The following is a 20583-nucleotide window of genomic DNA, read 5'->3' as shown; positions in this document are numbered from 1 at the left end:
GAAAGGTGGAAAGGGGTTAATTGTGCGTCCACAATCAACTTCAGGAAAAACGGTCAGTCTTCGTCTTCTGGCCTTCTTGGCGAAAAGGGAAAATATGATCTGACCATCAAAGTCGACTTGGGATGAAGCACGGTAGCGGTTCGACTCCTCAAAACTCCGTCTTCTTAGTTACGTGTTAAGCTCACGTCTTCGATCGGCAAAGTGAAATTTCTGGCCTTCCTAGTCCAGAAACCTCAGGTAGGAATTGTTCGTTGGCCAACGAGAGAATAAATTAAATCCACTCAAGACTCTTCGCCAGGTGATGCTTCAGATGTTGGTGATCGGGTCACGATCTCCAACTGAAGGCGGGGTGTTCAAAACGGAGGCCTTCCTACATAGCGTCTTGTGACGTCAGACTTGGGACGCTCGTCATATCAGTCGCAGTGCTCGACGGGATATGTAGTAGCGGGCTGTCCTGGATACAAAATGGCCGATGACATTGGAGAGGCACAGTGACGTCCAACAACGTGCAGGTAGTCCAATACTCAGCAAACAAGTGGTCCAACAAGGGATTGCTGCAAAGTCAACGCCAGTGACTGTCCACTGTCTCTACATGCTCATCTGGGAGGAGGGAATGCTGCAAGTCACTGACTGGATGTAATCTGCTGGGTTTCCTTAGATAGAAAATCTTTTTATCCAATTTGAATAAAAAGCTAACTCCTACTGCACTGTTCAATTGTTAGGATTAATTGGAATGTATGTACCTGACTGTTGTGAAGTGCCTTGAGACAACATGTGTTGTGAATTGGCGCTATATAAAGAAAACTGAATTGAATTGAATTGAATTGTACCTTAATTACCCCCGTTCATGAATGAATACCAGATACAAGATTTATGTCTGTTTGCCATCAAAGAGACATTAGTGCGCTGTGTGTGTCCATCCTCCCTGTTCCGCTGGGGACCTGCATGGAAGAGGTCTGTTTTTTGGAACGTGAGGTTTTTATTCAAACAGTGACATTTAGGGAAGTCCGCTGTTACCCCTCCCGTTCCTGTTCCTGGTTATGCTGGAAGTAGGTTAATGAGATTTATTTTGAAAGTACCAGAAACATTCTTACTGGCCTTCAATGTTGTAACTCATGGCTTGGTCCCAACAGCCGTGACATAAAAGAGCAAGGACAGAAGAAATCTATACAAGAGAAATACTTTTTTGCAGCACTGCATGTCATTGTTAGGCCACCTTTTGTATTTTAAAGTTTTAAACACAGTATGTCATAGATATGGATCAATTAGTCCTTGGTCTCCCAAGGCCTAGGGGTCCTAATACAACAAGCATTGCAGTGAAAATATAAGGGCATCCAGCATAATGATGAGGCCAAATGATTCATCTGAATTGGCAGAGGAAGATGGGAGACAGACACCACACCGTGCAACAGGGCAAACCAGAGAAAAGCTCATGTAAAGATGAAGAGGTTCAAGCCATTTTGTGGGTTTTGATTTAGATTTCTGTCTGCTGTGTGTAATAAAGCAGCCATTGGCCTCATGGCGCCTTGGAGAACTTGTCAAAGAGGAGTGTGAAAGTTAACAAGATGTTAATTTGTAAAGAAGGTGAGGGAATAAGAAAATATGAGAGGAGGGCTCAAGTGGGTCTTATTCTAATATTTTAAGCAGTTTAAGTGAAGAGAGTAGAGGGCACTTGGGGCACTTGGACTTGTTAATGAGGGCAGTGCAGCGTTGATAATTTCAAATGCTCCTCTCTGAAGTAGTGCATGGAATATGACAAAGTGAATACACTTCTTCACCTCATACACATTGATTAAATGTTTAATTGCTTGCAGACAATCTTGCACAATAATACAGTTTAAAGACAGATATATAAAAAGGTATCTTTTTTTTTAAATATGCATGTTTTTTCACATCAGGAAATAACTGTTTTCAACAAAATAACCAGTAGCAACATCAGAGGTACTGCCTACAATCTTTTAAAATGAACAGAACCAAAACATTTTTAATTTATACTTCACTTTTGTAAATTATCCTTAAACTACCAATTTTGAATTACTAATTCATTATGTTGTGTTCCCCAGGTGTACAAATATGACCCGACAGAGGCACATTTCTCATTTTATTCAAGCAGGAGCCCCAAACCAGTCCATATCTAGAGTGAGACCAGTTTTTCAAATGTTTAAAAAAACAGCAAGTATGAAAAAATAATCTGGAAGATGACTCATAATAATCTTTCCACCATGCAGATTGAGGATGAGGATGATTGTCTACATGCTAAAGGGTTGTTTGTGAGGCATACCTGCTGGGCAGCGTAGCCGTCACCTAATTTGTGTTTTTGTAGTTTTAGGCACCTGATAACTGTTTTTCTTTATTCTTTTGGTATGAAAATAATCAGTGCTTTACAGGACGTTTCGCACCTGCTTTCACAGACAATGATTTGAGGTTTGTTAAGGAATAATGGGTATTTGATCCCAGTGAATAATATCTATCGTCAGAGTTAGTTTGTTTTAATCAGAGATCTGTCATACTTCATAAGAGTCAACAGGCCCAAACAAGGATCAGAACCACAGAAATAAGGGAAAATAATGTCAAATAAAAATAAAATATAAGAGAAAATTGCATGTTTTCATTATTATTTAATAGCATAATTAATTAAAATACTACCATGGTAATTTACCTAAAATGCATGGTTAACTACATGGGTATGACAAATAAGTATGCTGATATTAAATAGAGGAAACTGACCTGGAGCCTTTTCAGTGACATTTGATAAAATCTTGTAGAACCTTTGAAATAAATGGCTTCGTCTGCATAGTCTGGGTAATACTCAATAAGTTAGGTACTTTTACTCATATTGATCAACAAAACCTTGTAATATGTGTAGTTAAGGTGCTGTTGTAATGTTCTTACCACGATACAGACTATGTTATAATTATATGAATTGCTTTTCAACTTACTAACGTTTTTAAGTAGTGGTAAGTGACAAATATGTGGATGCTACAGAAATAACAGTACAGGACCAGAACAGAAACGGACCCAGAATACAACGCTTGTGAAAAGGTTGAAGGTGTTTGACCAGACCAAGGCATGTAGAGAGATGAAAGACCACACAGCATATACAATATATATATTGCATGAAACATAGACACACACATGGCTTACCCACCACCTTCCCTCCTGTGAACCTCATGTTACAGCCAAGGAATTATATTGATTTATCCACAATGCCAATTTTTTCTATCTCCCTGACTATCTGCTGTGTCTCTCTCTGCTATCTCCTATCTAGGAAACACCAACAGTGTTTTTGCCCTGGACTACATCAGTGGCTCCCTGACGGTGAATGGCCAGCTGGACAGAGAAAACCCACTCTACTCAGCAGGATTCACTCTCACTGTCAAGGTGAGCGGCTGAATGAGAAGCAGCTGGGTAGTGGAGGGGCTGTATGTCTGGAGACCAGATCGAAACTCTTTCACAGGAGGATCAAGAGCTTTTGATATGTTAGTTTAATAAATCAATGCTGCATCTGTACTTGATACAGTCTCAAAAGACTGGAGTATCCCAACCTGGATCTCACTGTGTGCTTTGTAATGTGACAGACTGCAATGTAGTTACAACATGATCAGAAAGAATATCAAGATCAATGTGCATCCAAATAATCATTGTAACAGGTGTTGTGTTACTCACTGGTGAATTCAGTAGTTAAACCAGCACAATTACTTTGTAATGCCAACAGTAAATCAGCATGTCTGCAACACATTGCATTTATTCATGTAGACATGGTAAGAATCACTTGCCCAAGAAGAATGACTTCAAACCAACCACCAGTATGTATATATATATATATATATATATATATATATATGCATACATACATACACACATATATATATATGTATATGTATATATACGCATACATACATACATACATATATATGTATATATACGCATACATACATACATACATACATATATATATGTATATATACGCATACATACATACATACATACATACATATATATATGTATATATACAGGTCATTCTCAAAATATTGGCATATTGTGATAAAGTTCATTATTTTCCATAATGTCATGATGAAAATTTAACATTCATATATTTTAGATTCATTGCACACTAACTGAAATATTTCAGGTCTTTTATTGTCTTAATACGGATGATTTTGGCATACAGCTCATGAAAACCCAAATTCCTATCTCACAAAATTAGCATATCATTAAAAGGGTCTCTAAACGAGCTATGAACCTAATCATCTGAATCAACGAGTTAACTCTAAACACCTGCAAAAGATTCCTGAGGCCTTTAAAACTCCCAGCCTGGTTCATCATTCAAAACCCCAATCATGGGTAAGACTGCCGACCTGACTGCTGTCCAGAAGGCCACTATTGACACCCTCAAGCAAGAGGGTAAGACACAGAAAGAAATTTCTGAACAAATAGGCTGTTCCCAGAGTGCTGTATCAAGGCACCTCAGTGGGAAGTCTGTGGGAAGGAAAAAGTGTGGCAGAAAACGCTGCACAACGAGAAGAGGTGACCGGACCCTGAGGAAGATTGTGGAGAAGGGCCGATTCCAGACCTTGGGGGACCTGCGGAAGCAGTGGACTGAGTCTGGAGTAGAAACATCCAGAGCCACCGTGCACAGGCGTGTGCAGGAAATGGGCTACAGGTGCCGCATTCCCCAGGTCAAGCCACTTTTGAACTAGAAACAGCGGCAGAAGCGCCTGACCTGGGCTACAGAGAAGCAGCACTGGACTGTTGCTCAGTGGTCCAAAGTACTTTTTTTGGATGAAAGCAAATTCTGCATGTCATTCGGAAATCAAGGTGCCAGAGTCTGGAGGAAGACTGGGGAGAAGAAAATGCCAGAAGTCCAGAAGTCCAGTGTCAAGTACCCACAGTCAGTGATGGTCTGGGGTGCCGTGTCAGCTGCTGGTGTTGGTCCACTGTGTTTTATCAAGGGCAGGGTCAATGCAGCTAGCTATCAGGAGATTTTGGAGCACTTCATGCTTCCATCTGCTGAAAAGCTTTATGGAGATGAAGATTTCATTTTTCAGCACGACCTGGCACCTGCTCACAGTGCCAAAACCACTGGTAAATGGTTTACTGACCATGGTATCACTGTGCTCAATTGGCCTGCCAACTCTCCTGACCTGAACCCCATAGAGAATCTGTGGGATATTGTGAAGAGAACGTTGAGAGTCTCAAGACCCAACACTCTGGATGAGCTAAAGGCCTCTATCGAAGCATCCTGGGCCTCCATAAGACCTCAGCAGTGCCACAGGCTGATTGCCTCCATGCCACGCCGCATTGAAGCAGTCATTTCTGCAAAAGGATTCCCGACCAAGTATTGAGTGCATAACTGTACATGATTATTTGAAGGTTGAGGTTTTTTGTATTAAAAACACTGTGCTTTTATTGGTCGGATGAAATATGCTAATTTTGTGAGATATAAATTTTGGGTTTTTATGAGCTGTATGTCACAATCATCCGTATTAAGACAATAAAAGACCTGAAATATTTCAGTTAGTGTGCAATGAATCTAAAATATATGAATGTTAAATTTTCATCATGACATTATGGAAAATAATGAACTTTATCACAATATGCTAATATTTTGAGAAGGACCTGTACACATACACACATACATACATATATACATACATATATATATGTATATATATATATGTATATATATATATATATATATATATATATATATATATATATATATATATATATATATATATATATATATATATATATATATATATACACGCATGCATACATACATACATAGATATATGTATATATATATATATATTATGGCATGCTGTTCAGGAAACACCGGGAGGTTGTGTGGCGGGGAGGGAATAGCCCTCACATTTGATGGGGGGGCCTAAACTGATCCAGGAGAGGGAGCAGCCTATGACCCAACCTGACACAAAAAACAGGCACACACATTAACAATCACACATTCCCACCCTCATGTGTACACATAAAAACACCCACGCACCCAACCTAAAGACAAACAACAATAAATATCTTACTCTCACTCACACTCCCCATACATACTCCACACTTCCAGGTGCCAATACCCCATAGGGACAACCAGGCCTGGACCCAGGAGGTAGTCCCTTTCCCTCCGGGGGTGGAGACAGGCAGAACGTTCCAGCAACTGAACCTGGTCCGGGCTAGCCTGGGCTCATGCCTGTACCTGAGCGAACCTCCCTCCCCGCCCTGCCCCGCCCCGACCCCAGTCCCCAATGACCCCCATCCTCATCTGGAGGGGGGGCCATGTACGAAAGAGGGGTCTACATGGTCCAAACTAGCCCGCCAACCAGAGCCGCCACAGAATAAAATAGTCCCAACCCCCCAATGAATTCCAATCCTGACCCCATGAACCCCCCCACCCCCAATGAACCGTGACATGAATTTCCCCACAGGGCCACCCCCAACCACAAATATCAAACACTCAGACTTTCATTCCATATATTCAGACTTTCATTCTATATATTCAGACTTTCATTCTATATATTCAGACATTAAATCCATATATTAAGACATCCATTCGAAATATTCAGGCTTTCATTCTATATATTCAGGCTTTCTTTTCATATATTCAGACTTTCATTCCATATATTCAGGCATTCATTCTATATATATTTAAGCTTTCATTCCATATATTAAACTTTCCGACCGTCATTCCATATATTCAGACTTATGAGAATATATAATATAAATATACATTATATATATATATATATATATATATATATATATAAATATATGTATATATATATATATAAATATATGTATATATATATATATATATATAAATATATGTATATATATATATATATACAGGGGTTGGAAAATGAAACTGAAACACCTGGTTTTAGACCACAATAATTTATTAGTATGGTGTAGGGCCTCCTTTTGGGGCCAATACAGCGTCAATTCGTCTTGGGAATGACATATACAAGTCCTTCACAGTGGTCAGAGGGATTATATGCCATTCTTTTTGCAGGATAGTGGCCAGGTCACTACGTGATACTGGTGGAGGAAAACGTTTCCTGACACGTTCCTCCAAAAGACCCCAAAGTGGCTCAATAATATTTAGATCTGGTGACTGTGCAGGCCATGGGAGATGTTCAACTTCACTTTCATGTTAATCAAACCAATCTTTCACCAGTCTTGCTGTGTGTATTGGTGCATTGTCATCCTGATACACGGCACCGCCTTCAGGATACAATATTTGAACCACTGGATGCACATGGTCCTCAAGAATGGTTTGGTAGACCTTGGTAGTGACACGCCCATCTAGCACAAGTATTGGGCCAAGGGAATGCCATGATATGGCAGCCCAAACCATCACTGATCCACCCCCATGCTTCACTCTTGATACATCACAAAGACTAGCTCTCTTGGTCACAGATGCGCCAGCAAGATGTGCACCAACAATTTGTCCTCTTTTGAACTCTGGTATGTCACCCATAATGTTGTGTGCATTTCAATATTTTGTGCAAAACTGTGCTCTTACCCTGTTAATTGAACCTTCACACTCTGCTCTTACTGGTGCAATGTGCAATCAATGAAGACTGGTTACCAGGCTGGTCCAATTTAGCCTTGAATCCTCCCACACTAAAATGACAGGTATATATATATATATATATATATATATATATATATATATATATATATATATATATATATAATGTATAATTTATTTTGTTAATCTTTTTACTCTTTGTATCTCCATTTCTTACAGTTTGCTACATGGTTTCTCCAAAATATAACCAGAAGTTTTAGGCTCCTACTAATCTCCTGTTGTCCTTAAAGCCCTTAGATTTGAAGTTTTTGACAGAGAATATGTGCTGTATCTTCTTTGATAGAATTAGTAGTTTTGAATCCAAATAAAATAAATTACTGTATTTTTGCCATCTCTGCATGAAATCATTAAACCATTGTGACCTCAACAAAGGGGAATTCTGTTAGTTGATGTGTTTACAGGCTGAAAACAGTGGGACTTCTTAGTTTGATGTATTGAATGAATTGAAAAAAAGCAGATTTTTTAGCATTTCAAAGGAAAACTGGAAGATGCTAATCTTTGTCCGATTGATTTTTGCTTGTTTAGTTATTATATTTGTTCATTCCTCACTAAAGAGGACGAGCCAAGAATGTAAGAGCGTATTATGGCTTCACTATTGTACTTTTATAGTGTTGAAAAAAAGATGATAAAGATACAGCTTACTCTGAGGTTTAATACAAAGAAAGTTGGGGATGATACATACCAGCCTCAGTCTGTCTTTTTAATTAAAATCAATAATTACAAATAAGAAAGTAGCCAACATAAACATTCTGAAAAAGAGAAGATGTAGTCCAAAAATGTATTTATAAGATATGGATTTTTTTCTTTCTAAATTTTCCCTGCTTCCCTCTGCGTCTGCATTCGTAGCCAGTGTTAGTATTGATTATGGTGTGCCATAGTAATACAACTAATTTCTCAACTTCAGCCAGCTGAGATAGCATGGAACAGGCAGAGGTGGAGGTCAAATGAATCAGGAGAGTTGGAGGCTAAACTACTTTGATTACCCAGAGATGAGCATGCTGGTCATGCCTGCTCTGCTACTTACTGTGACCTTTCTTTATCAATAAAAAACAATACTTCAGACCAATTTTTCAAGATTTTTCTTTTTTTTTGTTTGAGAAACTTTACATCTTCTATACTGAAGCATCCAGAAACAGAGGGTGTTGCATTTTTGTCTTCTCAGAGGGATTATTTTCTCCTGAATCAGACTGAATGTGTATTTGGGTTAGGGTTAGAGTTAGGGTTAGGTGTGCATAGGGTGTGCATGTGCTAGCACACTCCTGGCCTCAGTTTGAGGCAATTTCTATGATTGCTTGGGGGTCACCTGTCCATGATTCAATAAATAAACAGCTGTAAATATCTTGTGAGTTTGTGTGCTGACCAACCCTAAATAGAATAACATTTGGACTCCAATCAAATGCATTTCATACCTTTTTCCTTTTTTCTATTTTGCCGTTTACTTTGTTGCTCTCTATAAGGCCACAGAGTTGAAGGATAATCGCAGTCCATCAGACGCGACAGTGATGACCACCTTCACCATCCTATTAATTGACAAGAATGATAACGCCCCAAAGTTCAACAGCTCCGAATACCGGGTTCGCATCACTGAACTGGCCCAAGTGGGCTTTGCCCTGCCTCTCTACATCCAGGTAGAAGATAAAGATGAGGTGAGTGAAACACATCCTTAAAACCACCCATCATAAGATGCTTATTTCAATTCAATTCAGTTTATTTATATAGCGCCAATTCACAACACATGTCGTCTCAAGGTTCTTCACAACAGTCAGGTACATACATTCCAATGAATCCTAACCATTGAACAGTGCAGTCAAATTCAGTTATTTATTCAAATTGAATAAAACGTTTTTCTGTCTAAGGAAACCCAGCAGATTGCATCCAGTCAGTGACTTGCAGCATTCACTCCTCCCGGATGAGCATGTAGAGACAGTGGACAGTCACTGGCGTTGACTTTGTAGCAATCCCTCACTGAGCAGCAGAACCAGGCTCAGTGTGAGCGGCCATCTGCCACGACCGACTGGGGGTTTGAGAGAACAGAGCAGAGACACAAAGAATACAGAAGCACTGATCCAAGAGTACTTTCTATGGGAAGGAAAAGTAAATGTTAGTGGGATGTACCTTTAGTCTTTTCATCTAGAAAGAAAGAACAGATAAACTCTGAGCCAGTTTTCAAGGTTAGAGTCTGAAAGAGAGCCCATAGAGTTAGTCACAGTAGAAGCTCAGTCAATTGCTATATCTAGGAGAGAGAAAGGGTTAAACACTGAAAGACAGGGCCAAGTGGATCATCTGTAGAAGGTGAGCATTAAGTTGTTGCCAGCAAAAGTTCGGACGATGCCCCTCTCCAGAAAGGTGTCACAGGTAGACACAGAGCCAGGCCAGGTGTAGCTTCTAGGAAGAAAAAAGAGAGAACAAAGTTAAAAGCTGAAATAACAGCAAATAATGCAAAATTGGAGAGTAGTGTGAGAATGTAGCGAAGAGGGTGAAAGGGGTCATTATGTCCTCCAGCAGCCTAAGCCTTTAGCAGCATAACTACACAGATAGTTTCAGTTTAGTTTATTTATTTATATTGCGCTTATTTACAACAATGTCATCTCAGGGTACCCCACAAAGGGTCCGGAACGGCACGGCCCGCCAGGGAGGCCAGACCAAACCACCAAGTGCCAGAACCCGGCCACCCCAAAACGGGCCACGTGTAGGGGCACTAAGTAAAATGATAAACTGACAAAGTTTGTCAGTCTAGAGCCCACTGATGGTCATTGTTATACTAAAAACCACAAAGATTGGGATACCTCTCTCTGTCAGACTGATTATAACCATTGGAAAAAACAAGAGGTCCTAGAGGTAGCAGAAATGGAGGGTGTGTTTGCACCTCAACCATAACTGAGCCGGTTTAGGCTAAACCTGACTCCCCCTTACTCCATCCAACAGGGAATGAGGAAGGCGCAGGTAAAAAATAAGGAAGATAGCTCAGGATAACCTAAGCCACGCTAACTAAAGGCTTTATCAAAAAGGAACATTTTAAGCCTAGCCTTAAAAGTAGACAGGGTGTCTGCCTCACAGACTAAAATGGGAGCTGGTTCCACAGGAGAGGAGCCTGATAACTAAAGGATCTGCCTCCCATTCTACTTCTAGAGACTCTAGGAACCACCAGTAAACCTGAAGTCTGAGAACGAAGTGCTCTGTTAGGAACATATGGAACAATTTGATCTCTGATGTATGATGGAGGTAGATCATTAAGGGCTTTATATGTGAAGAGGAGAATTTTAAATTATATTCTGGATTTAACAGGGAGCCAATGAAGGGAAGCTAAATTAGGAGAAATATGATCTCTCTTTTTAATTTTAATCAGAACTATTGCTGCAGCATTTTGAATCAGATGAAGGCTTTTAACTGCATTTTGTGGACATCCTGATAGTAAAGTATTACAATAGTCCAGCCTTGAAGTAACAAATGCATGGATTAGTTTTTCAGCATCTCTCCTGGATAGGATAGTTCTAATTTTGGCAATGTTCTGAAGGTGAAAGAAGAAAATCCTAGAAACCTGTTTAATATGGGATTTAAATGACATGTCCTGGTCAAAAATAACACCAAGGTTTTTTACTTTATTACCGGAGGTCAATTTAATGCCATCCAGGTTAAGTGATTGACTAAGCAGTTTCTTTTTTAAAGACTTCGGTCCAAAGACCACAATTTCTGTCTTGTCTGAATTTAGAAGCAAAAAATTTAAAGTCATCCAAGTTTTTATGTCTTCAAGACATGCTTGTAGTCTATCTAACTGGTTGGGGTCATCAGGATTTATGGATAAGTAAAGCTGTGCATCATCAGCGTAACAGTGAAAATGTATCCTATGCTGTCTGATAATTTGACCTATTGGAACCATATATATAGTAAAGAGAATTGGCCCAAGTACTGAACCCTGTGGTACTCCACAACTAACCCTGGAGTTTAAAGATAATTTATCATTTACATGAACAACCTGGAATCTGTCAGACAAATAAGATTTAAACCAGCTTAGCGCTGTTCCCCTGATCCCTACAGCATATTCCAGCCTTTCTAAGAGAATATTGTGATCGACTGTATCAAATGCAGCACTGAGATCTAAGAGGACAAGTACAGACATAAGTCCATTATCTAAGGCCATAAGAATATCATTAATGACTTTCAGCAGAGCTGTTTCAGTGCTATGATGAGCTCTGAAACCTGACTGAAGCTCTTCAAACAGGTCATTGCTGTGTAAATGCTCACACATTTGATTAGCAACTATTTTCTCAAGAATTTTAGATAAGAATGGAAGATTGGATATAGGTCTGTAATTTATCAAGTCATCTCGATCAAGCGAAGGTTTCTTAAGTAAAGGTTTAATCACAGCTACCTTAAAAGCTTGTGGTACATATCCATTTACTAAGGATACATTAATCATATCTAAAACGGGGCTGGTAATCAGAGGGAACACTTCCTTAAATAATTTGGTGTGGATTGGGTCTAACATACAAATTGAATATTTAAATGAAGCTAATATTTCTGATAACTCAGGAAGCTCCACAGGATCGAAACAGTCCAAACACACATCAGGTTCTGCAGTTATTTCACACCCTACAACACACCCTCCATTTCTGCTACCTTTATGAACCCCTCTCTTTTCCAGTGGTTATGGTCAATCTGACACAGAGAGGTATCCCAGTTGTTGTGGTTTTTAGTATAACAATGGCCATCAGTGGGCTCTAGATGGACAAACTGTCTACTTTTAAGGCTAGGCTTAAAACTTTCCTTCTTGATAAAGCTTGTAGTTAGAGTAGCTTCGGTTATCCTGAGCCATCTATGTAGTTATGCTGCTATAGGCTTAGGCTGCTGGAGGACATAATGACCACTTTCACCATCTTCGCTACATTATCATACTACTCTCCAATGTTGGATTATTTGCTGTTATTTCAGTTTTTAACTTTATGTTCTCTCTCTTTTCTCTTCCTAGAAGCTACACCTGGCCTGACTCTGTGTCTACCTGTGACACCTTTCTGGAGAGGGGCATTGTCCAAGCTCCTGCTGGCAACAACTTAATGCTCACCCTCTACCGATGATCCGCATGGCCCTGTCTTTCAGTGTTTAACCCTTTCTCTTTCCTAGACATGGCAATTGACTGAGGTTTTACTGTGACTAATATATGTGCTCTCTTTCAGATTCTAACCTTGAAAACTGGCTCAGAGTTTATCTGTTCTTTCTTTCTAGGTGAAACGACTAAAGGAGCTACATCCATTAACATTTACTTTTCCTTCCCATAGAAAGGACTCCTGGATCAGTGCTTCTTTGTTCTCTTTGTGTCTCTGCTCTGTTCTCTCAAACCCCCAGTCGGTTGTGGCAGATGGCCGCTCACACTGAGCCTGTTTCTGCTGGAGGTTTCTTCCTGTTAAAAGGGAGATTTTCCTCTCCACTGTCGCTACATGCATGTTCAGTATGAGGGATTGCTGCAACATCAATGCCAGTGACTGTCCACTGTCTCAACATCAGAATCAGAATCAGCTTTATTGCCAAGTTCGTACATACAAACAAGGAATTTGACTCCAGTACACTTTGCTCTTTTGTTCTGTTTTTGCAATACAGAATATACATAGTTACAATTTACAATGTACAATATACACATATCTAATAAAAGGTGCATTTGCAACATCTGTATGCTGTTGTTTTGTACTCTATTAAATGTTCATCAGAGAAACAGCCTGGGGGAAGAAACTGTCTCTGTGGCGGCTGGTTTTAGTGAACAGTGCTCTGTAGCGACGGCCTGAAGGTAAAACTCTAAACAGTTTATGTGCAGGGTGTGTGGGGTCTGCAGAGATTTTAGCAGCTCTTTTACTGACCCTAGACCTGTATAAGTCCTGGATGGAGGGAAGGTCAGCCCTGATGATTCTCTCTGCAGTCCTGATTATTCGTTGCAGTCTGGATCTGTCCTGTTTTGTGGATGAGCCAAACCACACTGAGATGAATGAAGACAGGAGTGATTGAATGATGGCAGTGTAGAAGATGACCAGCAGCTCCTGTGGAAGGTTGAACTTCTTGAGTTGCCTCAGGAAGTACAGTCTCTGCTGGGCCTTCTTTCGAACAGTGTCTATGTGTGAAGACCATCTCAGGTCCTCAGAGATGGTGGTTCCTAAGAACCTGAAGTGGTCCACGGCCGATACAGTGTTGTTGAGGATGGTGAGGGGGGTGTATGGGGGTGGTGTTCTCCGAAAGTCCACCACCATTTCCACAGTCTTGAGTGGGTTCAGTTCAAGGTAGTTCTGACCGCACCAGTGTACCAGCTGATCCACCTGCTGTCTGTATGCTCATCGGGGAGGGGGGAATGCTGCAAGTCACTGACTGGATGCAATCTGCTGGGTTTCCTTAGACAGAAAAACCAATTTGAATAAATAACTGAATCTGACTGTACTGTTCAATGGTTAGGATTAATTGGAATGTATGTACCTGACTGTTGTGAAGTGCCTTGGGACGACGTGTTGTGAATTGGCGCTATATAAATAAAACTGAATTGAATTGTATTGAATTTCTAATGTTGTCTCACTTTCTGAGGATGAAGTAATCATCTTCTGGAGTATGTCAAAGATTTTATTTTTAATAGAATCAATTTTATTTAAGAAGAATCCCATAAAGTCATGACTGCTGAGAGCTGAGGGATGACTTAACAGAACTATGACTCTGTGTAAGTTTAGCAACTGTACTAAAGAGAAACCTAGGATTATTCTTGTTCCCTTCTATTAATAATGAGAAATAAGCTGTTCTGGCTTGGCGAAGTGTCTTTTTATACAACAGTGGGCTATTTTTCCAGATTAAGTAGGAATCCTCTAGGTGTGTAGAGCACCATTTTCTCTCCAATTTTCTAACATTGTGCTTTAAAGTACACAGATCTAAATTAAACCAAGGAGCTAGCCTCCTATTAACGATTACCTTCTTTTTCAAGGGGGCTGCATTGTCAAATGCACCATGCAATGATGAAGTAACACTATGAACAAGAGAATCAATTTGTGAAGGGGGAGAAACAAAATTATTGCCCTCCACTGTGTTTTTCTGTGATAATGAGGAAATCAAAAGCGGAACAGATTCTTTAAAGGTTGTTACAGCATTGTCTGATAATGATCTACTATAGTGAAATTTTCTTTCAGGTGTGGAGTTCTCGGTTAAATTAAACTCAAAGTTTATTAAGAAATGGTCAGACAGGACTGGGTTATGAGAAAATATTATGTCTTTACACTCAATGCCATATGTCAGCACAAGGTCCAGAGAATGAAGACAAAGGTGGGTAGGTTTGTTAATGTTTTGAGCAAAGCCAATTGAGTTTAAGATAGCATTAAAGGCTATATTTAAGCTATCACTTTCAGTGTCAACATGAATGTTAAAATCCCCAACTATAATAACCTTATCTGTATTTAACACTAAATCAGATAAAAGGTCTGAAAACTGATCTAAAAATTGAGTAAGGGCCTGATGGACGGTACAAAACAACAAACAGAAGTGGTTTTAGTGCTTTACAATTTGGATGAGGAAAACTAAGGATTAAATATTCAAAAGAGTTGTAGCTATTGATTGGTCTGGGACTAATCAATAAATCGGACTGAAAGATGGTTGCTACTCCTCCTCCTCTCCCAGTATTTCGAGGAATGTGAACATTTAAATGATTAGTAGGAGTTGACTCATTTATAGTAACAAAATCTTCTTGCTGCAGCCAGGTTTCTGTGAGGCAAAATAAATCAATCTGATTGTCACAAATCAGGTCACTAACTAGCAAAGTCTTTGAAGAGAGAGATCTTATGCTCAGTAAGCCATATTTAATTGCTTTATTTTTCTTTTTAGTCGGAGTTGTGTTTATTTTTATTAGATTTTCCTGATTTCCTCCTTTTAGATTATTTTTTAATCTTTCAATTTTGGTTGTGGGCGAGACACTGTCTAAATAGGATAATGGGTGGGTAGCAGTACAGAAGCTGCAGAGAGGAGTGTTAAACTATGTACTTATGTACTTTATTAGGTTGGTAGCTCAGCATGTTAGCATTGCTGCACATTCTGTCTTTACAGGAGCTCTCTACGGGTCAAACAAGGGAATTATTTTGGTGAAAATAGTGCAAACAGACACAACGATAAGAAAAATTCTTATTCTCTTTTTGCGTTTCACTTGAACGTTTCAGATAGAACTAGTTTTTAAATTGGGACAAACATGACCTGAATGAATACACAAATCAGTTTTCAAATGATATTTTCATGTATGAAAGGGATAAACTTAACTAAACCAGCATGGCCCTTTGTAAAAAAAGTTATAGGCCCTAAACCTAACAACTGGTTGTGCCACCCTTGGCTGCAACAATTGGCATCAAGGATTTATAATAATGGGCAATAAGTCTTTTACATCGATGTGGAATATTTTTGTCCCACTATTTTGTTCAGAATCATGCCATAGCTGCAGCTGACTGTCTTAATCAAATTTAGAGTTCGAGTTTAGAGTTAATTTAGAATCAAATTTAGACTGGATTGCTGGTGTTACTCAGATCATGGCCCTGCTGCCTAACCCAAGTATGCATGGATGGTGAACTGATGGGTTGACATTCTCCTTCAGGGTATACTGGAAGAGAGCAGTCTTATTACTTCCATCAGTCATCATACTTCCACCATCATGTTTGGCTGTGGGATTTTCCGCTTTCGCAAATTATGTGTTGGATTCACGCAGATTTCACGGGACACTCACCTTGCAAAACATTTCACTTTTGTCACGTCAGTACACAGTTTTTTTTATTGGAGCAGAATCATGAGCTCTGACTTTAACTGAAATATGTGATGGCTACAGTGCTTTAGATGTTGTTCTGAATTTTCTGTGACTCGTAAAGACAATCTTTGAGTTATTTTAGGAGGCCAACCACTCCTGGAAAGGTTCAACACTGATCCATGTTGTCTCCATTTGTAAGTAATGGCTCTCATCAGGTTCACTGGACTCCCAAAGCCTTAGAAAGGGCTTTGTAAACAATTTTTATAGACTGATAGATATCAATGATTGTTTTTTATTTATTGCTGAATTTATTTAAATTGATGCTTGATGGGATGGTTTTTGAGAGCAGCCTACATCATATTGTCAGGCAGGTTCAATGGAAGATTGTTCAGATCAGGCATTAAAGAGATCTAGATGTGCTTGGTGAATTTTATCCAATAAACCGCTTAACCACAGGTAACCACAGGTAATGATTTAACAAGACTGGTAATTATGTTTTCATCCAGGGTCAATGAATGTATTATTTTTAAAAAACTACTTTTTGTGTTTATTCAGATTTTATTCATGTGTTTATTAAATTGTTCTTTTGTGAAGTGTGACAAGAAACCCTTAGAAATCTGCAAGTGGGCAAATACGTTCACAGCACTTTGTAGTGTTTGTGTGATTAACTGTTTTATCAGTATTTTCATGCAAGTTGGGCAGATTTGTGGCTTTCAAAAAACAGTATCTTCCTATCAAAGTAACATAAGATTTGTTTTATTTCACAAATAATCTTTTGCGCTTAAAGTGACCAAAACATGGCACAACAGATGATAAGCTATTAATATGCAAATTACCCTGCTTCATCCCACCACTGCCTGTCTGAAGCTTACCCTCTCTGCCCTGCTGTATCTCCTAGAACAGATAAATACACAAAAACAAACAGACAGACTCTTTTCAATTCAATTCAGTTTTCTTTACATTGCGTCAATTCACAACACGTCGTGAGAAGAGTAAAACATTTGACTACTAATATTGCAAAGCATTTGGAATAACTTGGTGGATGTTCTTAGCTCTGCTCTGAATCTTCTGTAACAACAGTACAGTGACAAGGTGAACAGTACTTTCTTCTGTTCCTTGTCTGCTCTCTTGTGTGACTGTTTAGCTCCACTCTATTCAAGTGGTATTATACAAAGAGCACAGCCTTACAGTTTAAAAAGAGAACTGATAAAAACCACTGCACACAAATCCACACGTTTCTGATTTTTATAATTGCTTCAGATTATTTTTTTCTCTATAAAAGTTTTTTTTTGCATATGTCTTCCAATGTAGCAAACACATTACTGCCATCACCAGTTTAAATGTATTAGGTATAGTCACTTTTGGTAACCAGTCTGAGCAATCAAATCAATGGGATTTACGTGGGTCTAGACTTTAACTGGGCCGTTGTAATACATGAATATCCATTGATATAAACCATCTCATTGTAGCTCTAGCTGTTTGTCCAAGGTAGTTGTTCTGCTTGAAGGTGAACTTCCACCTCAGGCTCAAGTCTTTTGCAGACTCTAACACGTTGTCTTCCAGTATAACCCTGTATATAGCTCCATCCATCGTCCCATCAACTCTGATCAGCTTTCATGTCCCTGCTTATGTAAGCATCCCCATAGCATGATGCTCCCATCACTATGTTTGAAAATGGTGATGGTGTATTCAGTGTAATGTTTAGTTATTCAGTGTAATGTTACTTTTCCTCCATAAAGTTTTGTATATGGGTCTAGAAGTTCACAGCCAGACACAACTGAGTGGATTTTATTTACTTTGCATTATTTTAAATTGTTGCTTATTATAAATGTTTAGCCAAAAAAAGCTCCTTAAAAATAGTTGCTAGTCAGCATTAACTGTGTGTGCACTAACATGATCAGTGAACATTCCACTACATGCATTAACACATACATGTATAGGCACTTAGACACCAAATTGTACACAGAAAACAGTGTTTTTATGCCTTTCTTTGCCATTTTGTCTCCCACTTTCCTGCTCCTCCCACACTTGCACATGCTCGCTCACACCAGCACATTGGACTCAACTACAATTTAATTTGCTCTGGAAGAGATGGGATAGAGCATCAAATTATACCTAACGAGGAAAATCAATCACCACGGGTGCAGATAAGCCGAAAGCTAGTCAACTCTGATTGATTCAGGCACAGCAGCTGCCAGGGTGGAATTTGACAGATAACTGCAAGTCAAGTGGATAGAGAAATAGGTGGAGACATGTGGAGAGCAGAGGAGAGAAAAAGGGAAGACAAGAAAAACTCAGAGATGATTGAACAGAAAGTCACCTGCAACAGAGCAAAGTTAGAAGTCTGAATTATTGGTGAAACAAGGTGAAGAAGGAGAGAAAGGCAGTGAGGAGGAAAAGAAAATGCATGAAGGGGAGATAGTGGGAATATTTAGAGCCAGGTCTGTTTATCCATTCAATGGATGGTGTGTTTATGTCTGTGTGTGCACTATCAAGCGGAGGCAAGAATACAGCAAGAGTGTGGCTGCATGTTGGGTTGCTTTGTATTTAGCACCATCTAACTTCCCATCAACTCTGACTAGCTTTCCTGTCCCTGCTGAAGACACGTATCTCCTAAGCATTATTCGGCCACCACCATACTTTTACCATAGGCATCTTGTGTTCAGAATGCACACAGTTTGAGTTTTTCATCACAAATACCACACAATTGGGTCTCATTTGACCAACATTCATTCTTTATGTTGTTTATGTTTGCTGCATCCCTTCTCTCTTTCTTATAGCTCTTCCATTAAAGCCATGTTTGCATGTATGCATGACTAATAGTTCTGTCTGGAGATTATCATACCTTAGCTGTGGATCTCTGCAGCTCCTCCAGCGTTGCCATGGTCACTTTGGGTAATTTCAATACTTGTAGTGATGGAGATTTAAAACCTGCCTTTGGTCTTCATGCCTTGTACATGTTAACTGGCTATAATGACCTGCAACTATTTCTTGTTTTTTTACATTGTTTTGTTGCTGTTATGGTATTTAAAGTGCCTGTGACACGCTTTTTACTCAAATGCAGAAATTTAAAGAAAATATTCTAATATTTAAGAAATTGGGCAGTTATTATTTATAATTAAAAATCTGAAATTATTATTATTATTAAAATAAGATAAATTACAGGTGCATATGATATATTTAAATAAATGTTTCTCTAAAGATTCTAATATAAAGTTAAAGAAATGACCCACCAGGTAGTGTCTTCAGATCTTGAATCATCCCTTGTGTCTGCTGCTACTCCATGCTGCTCACTTCGCCTCCAGTTGTTTCACTCAGTGCTGTATTTACTGTAATCCTGGATTTACACTGTATCTGCTCCGGTCCACTGTGAAGCCCGGAGGAGCTCCAGATCGCACAACAAAAGCCGGTGATAAATCCGGTAGCAAGTCCAAAACAACTCATTCTGTGGAAGTCAAACCAGTTGAACTGCTTCTTGTTTCGTTTCATGGATCCAGATATTTTCATGTGTTTTGTTCCCTGAGTTCATTTGTGGCTTAATTTGGTGCATTTAATGTTTAATTGTTTGGTTTCTAATACTTTAGTTAACTTAGTAACTGATCTAATTAATCTAATGTTAACAACTACTAAAAACCACAGCCTGCAGGATTTATCAGAATGTGTATATATAAATCTATGTGTGTATTTATTAATATAGCAAGATCTAGTCTGTCTTTAGCTTTGCCTGCAAGGGTTCCCATCTGATGTCATGAAAGAGTGCAATAAAAGCGCCAATGAGTAGCCAATGAGAAGCCTTTTCTAGGGAAATTATGACCATATATCTCATTTCAGTGGCATGAATTTACTTTTTAAAATATTGTATCAATGTTTCCTTTACTTAAATGTAACTGGATTTATCATGAAAATTTGATGTCTCAGGCATTTTAAATCTGCATGTCATTTTATTACACTTACACACTCATTCACAACCCAGTACACCTTTGCTGTAAAGTCATTTTTTTCTAAGCGTGAGAAAATACAAAGAGACGTTTAACTTCTCTCTGACTCACATTGTTACTCCTCACTCTCCCTGTGATCCTTTCTGCTTGGCTGGCATATTTAAAACTTTTCCTGCCAGAACTTGTCACTGAACTTTGTGGCAGTCGTGTCTGACAGGATGCTTTTATTGGGGGCTGCTAGAGGCAGTAGCAAATGGACGGGCAATTACCTTTATGGGCAGTTTGAAGTGACATCCCTGCATATTGGA

General features: G+C 39.1%; 1 protein-coding gene across 1 annotated transcript in view; it reads left to right on the top strand.

Moving 5' to 3' along the window:
• LOC124858957 (cadherin-23-like) overlaps window positions 1-20583 on the top strand; it is a 191272-nt gene that overhangs the window by 83134 nt on the left and 87555 nt on the right. The window contains exons 8-9 of the mRNA XM_047351298.1: window positions 3269-3381; window positions 9061-9249. Of these exons, the coding sequence (XP_047207254.1) occupies window positions 3269-3381; window positions 9061-9249 (302 nt within the window). The remainder of the gene's footprint in view (window positions 1-3268; window positions 3382-9060; window positions 9250-20583) is intronic.

The sequence above is a fragment of the Girardinichthys multiradiatus genome, chromosome 22 (genome assembly GCF_021462225.1).
Source record: "Girardinichthys multiradiatus isolate DD_20200921_A chromosome 22, DD_fGirMul_XY1, whole genome shotgun sequence".
NCBI classification, from domain to species: domain Eukaryota; kingdom Metazoa; phylum Chordata; class Actinopteri; order Cyprinodontiformes; family Goodeidae; genus Girardinichthys; species Girardinichthys multiradiatus.
This window is presented reverse-complemented; position numbering and strand designations above follow the sequence as displayed.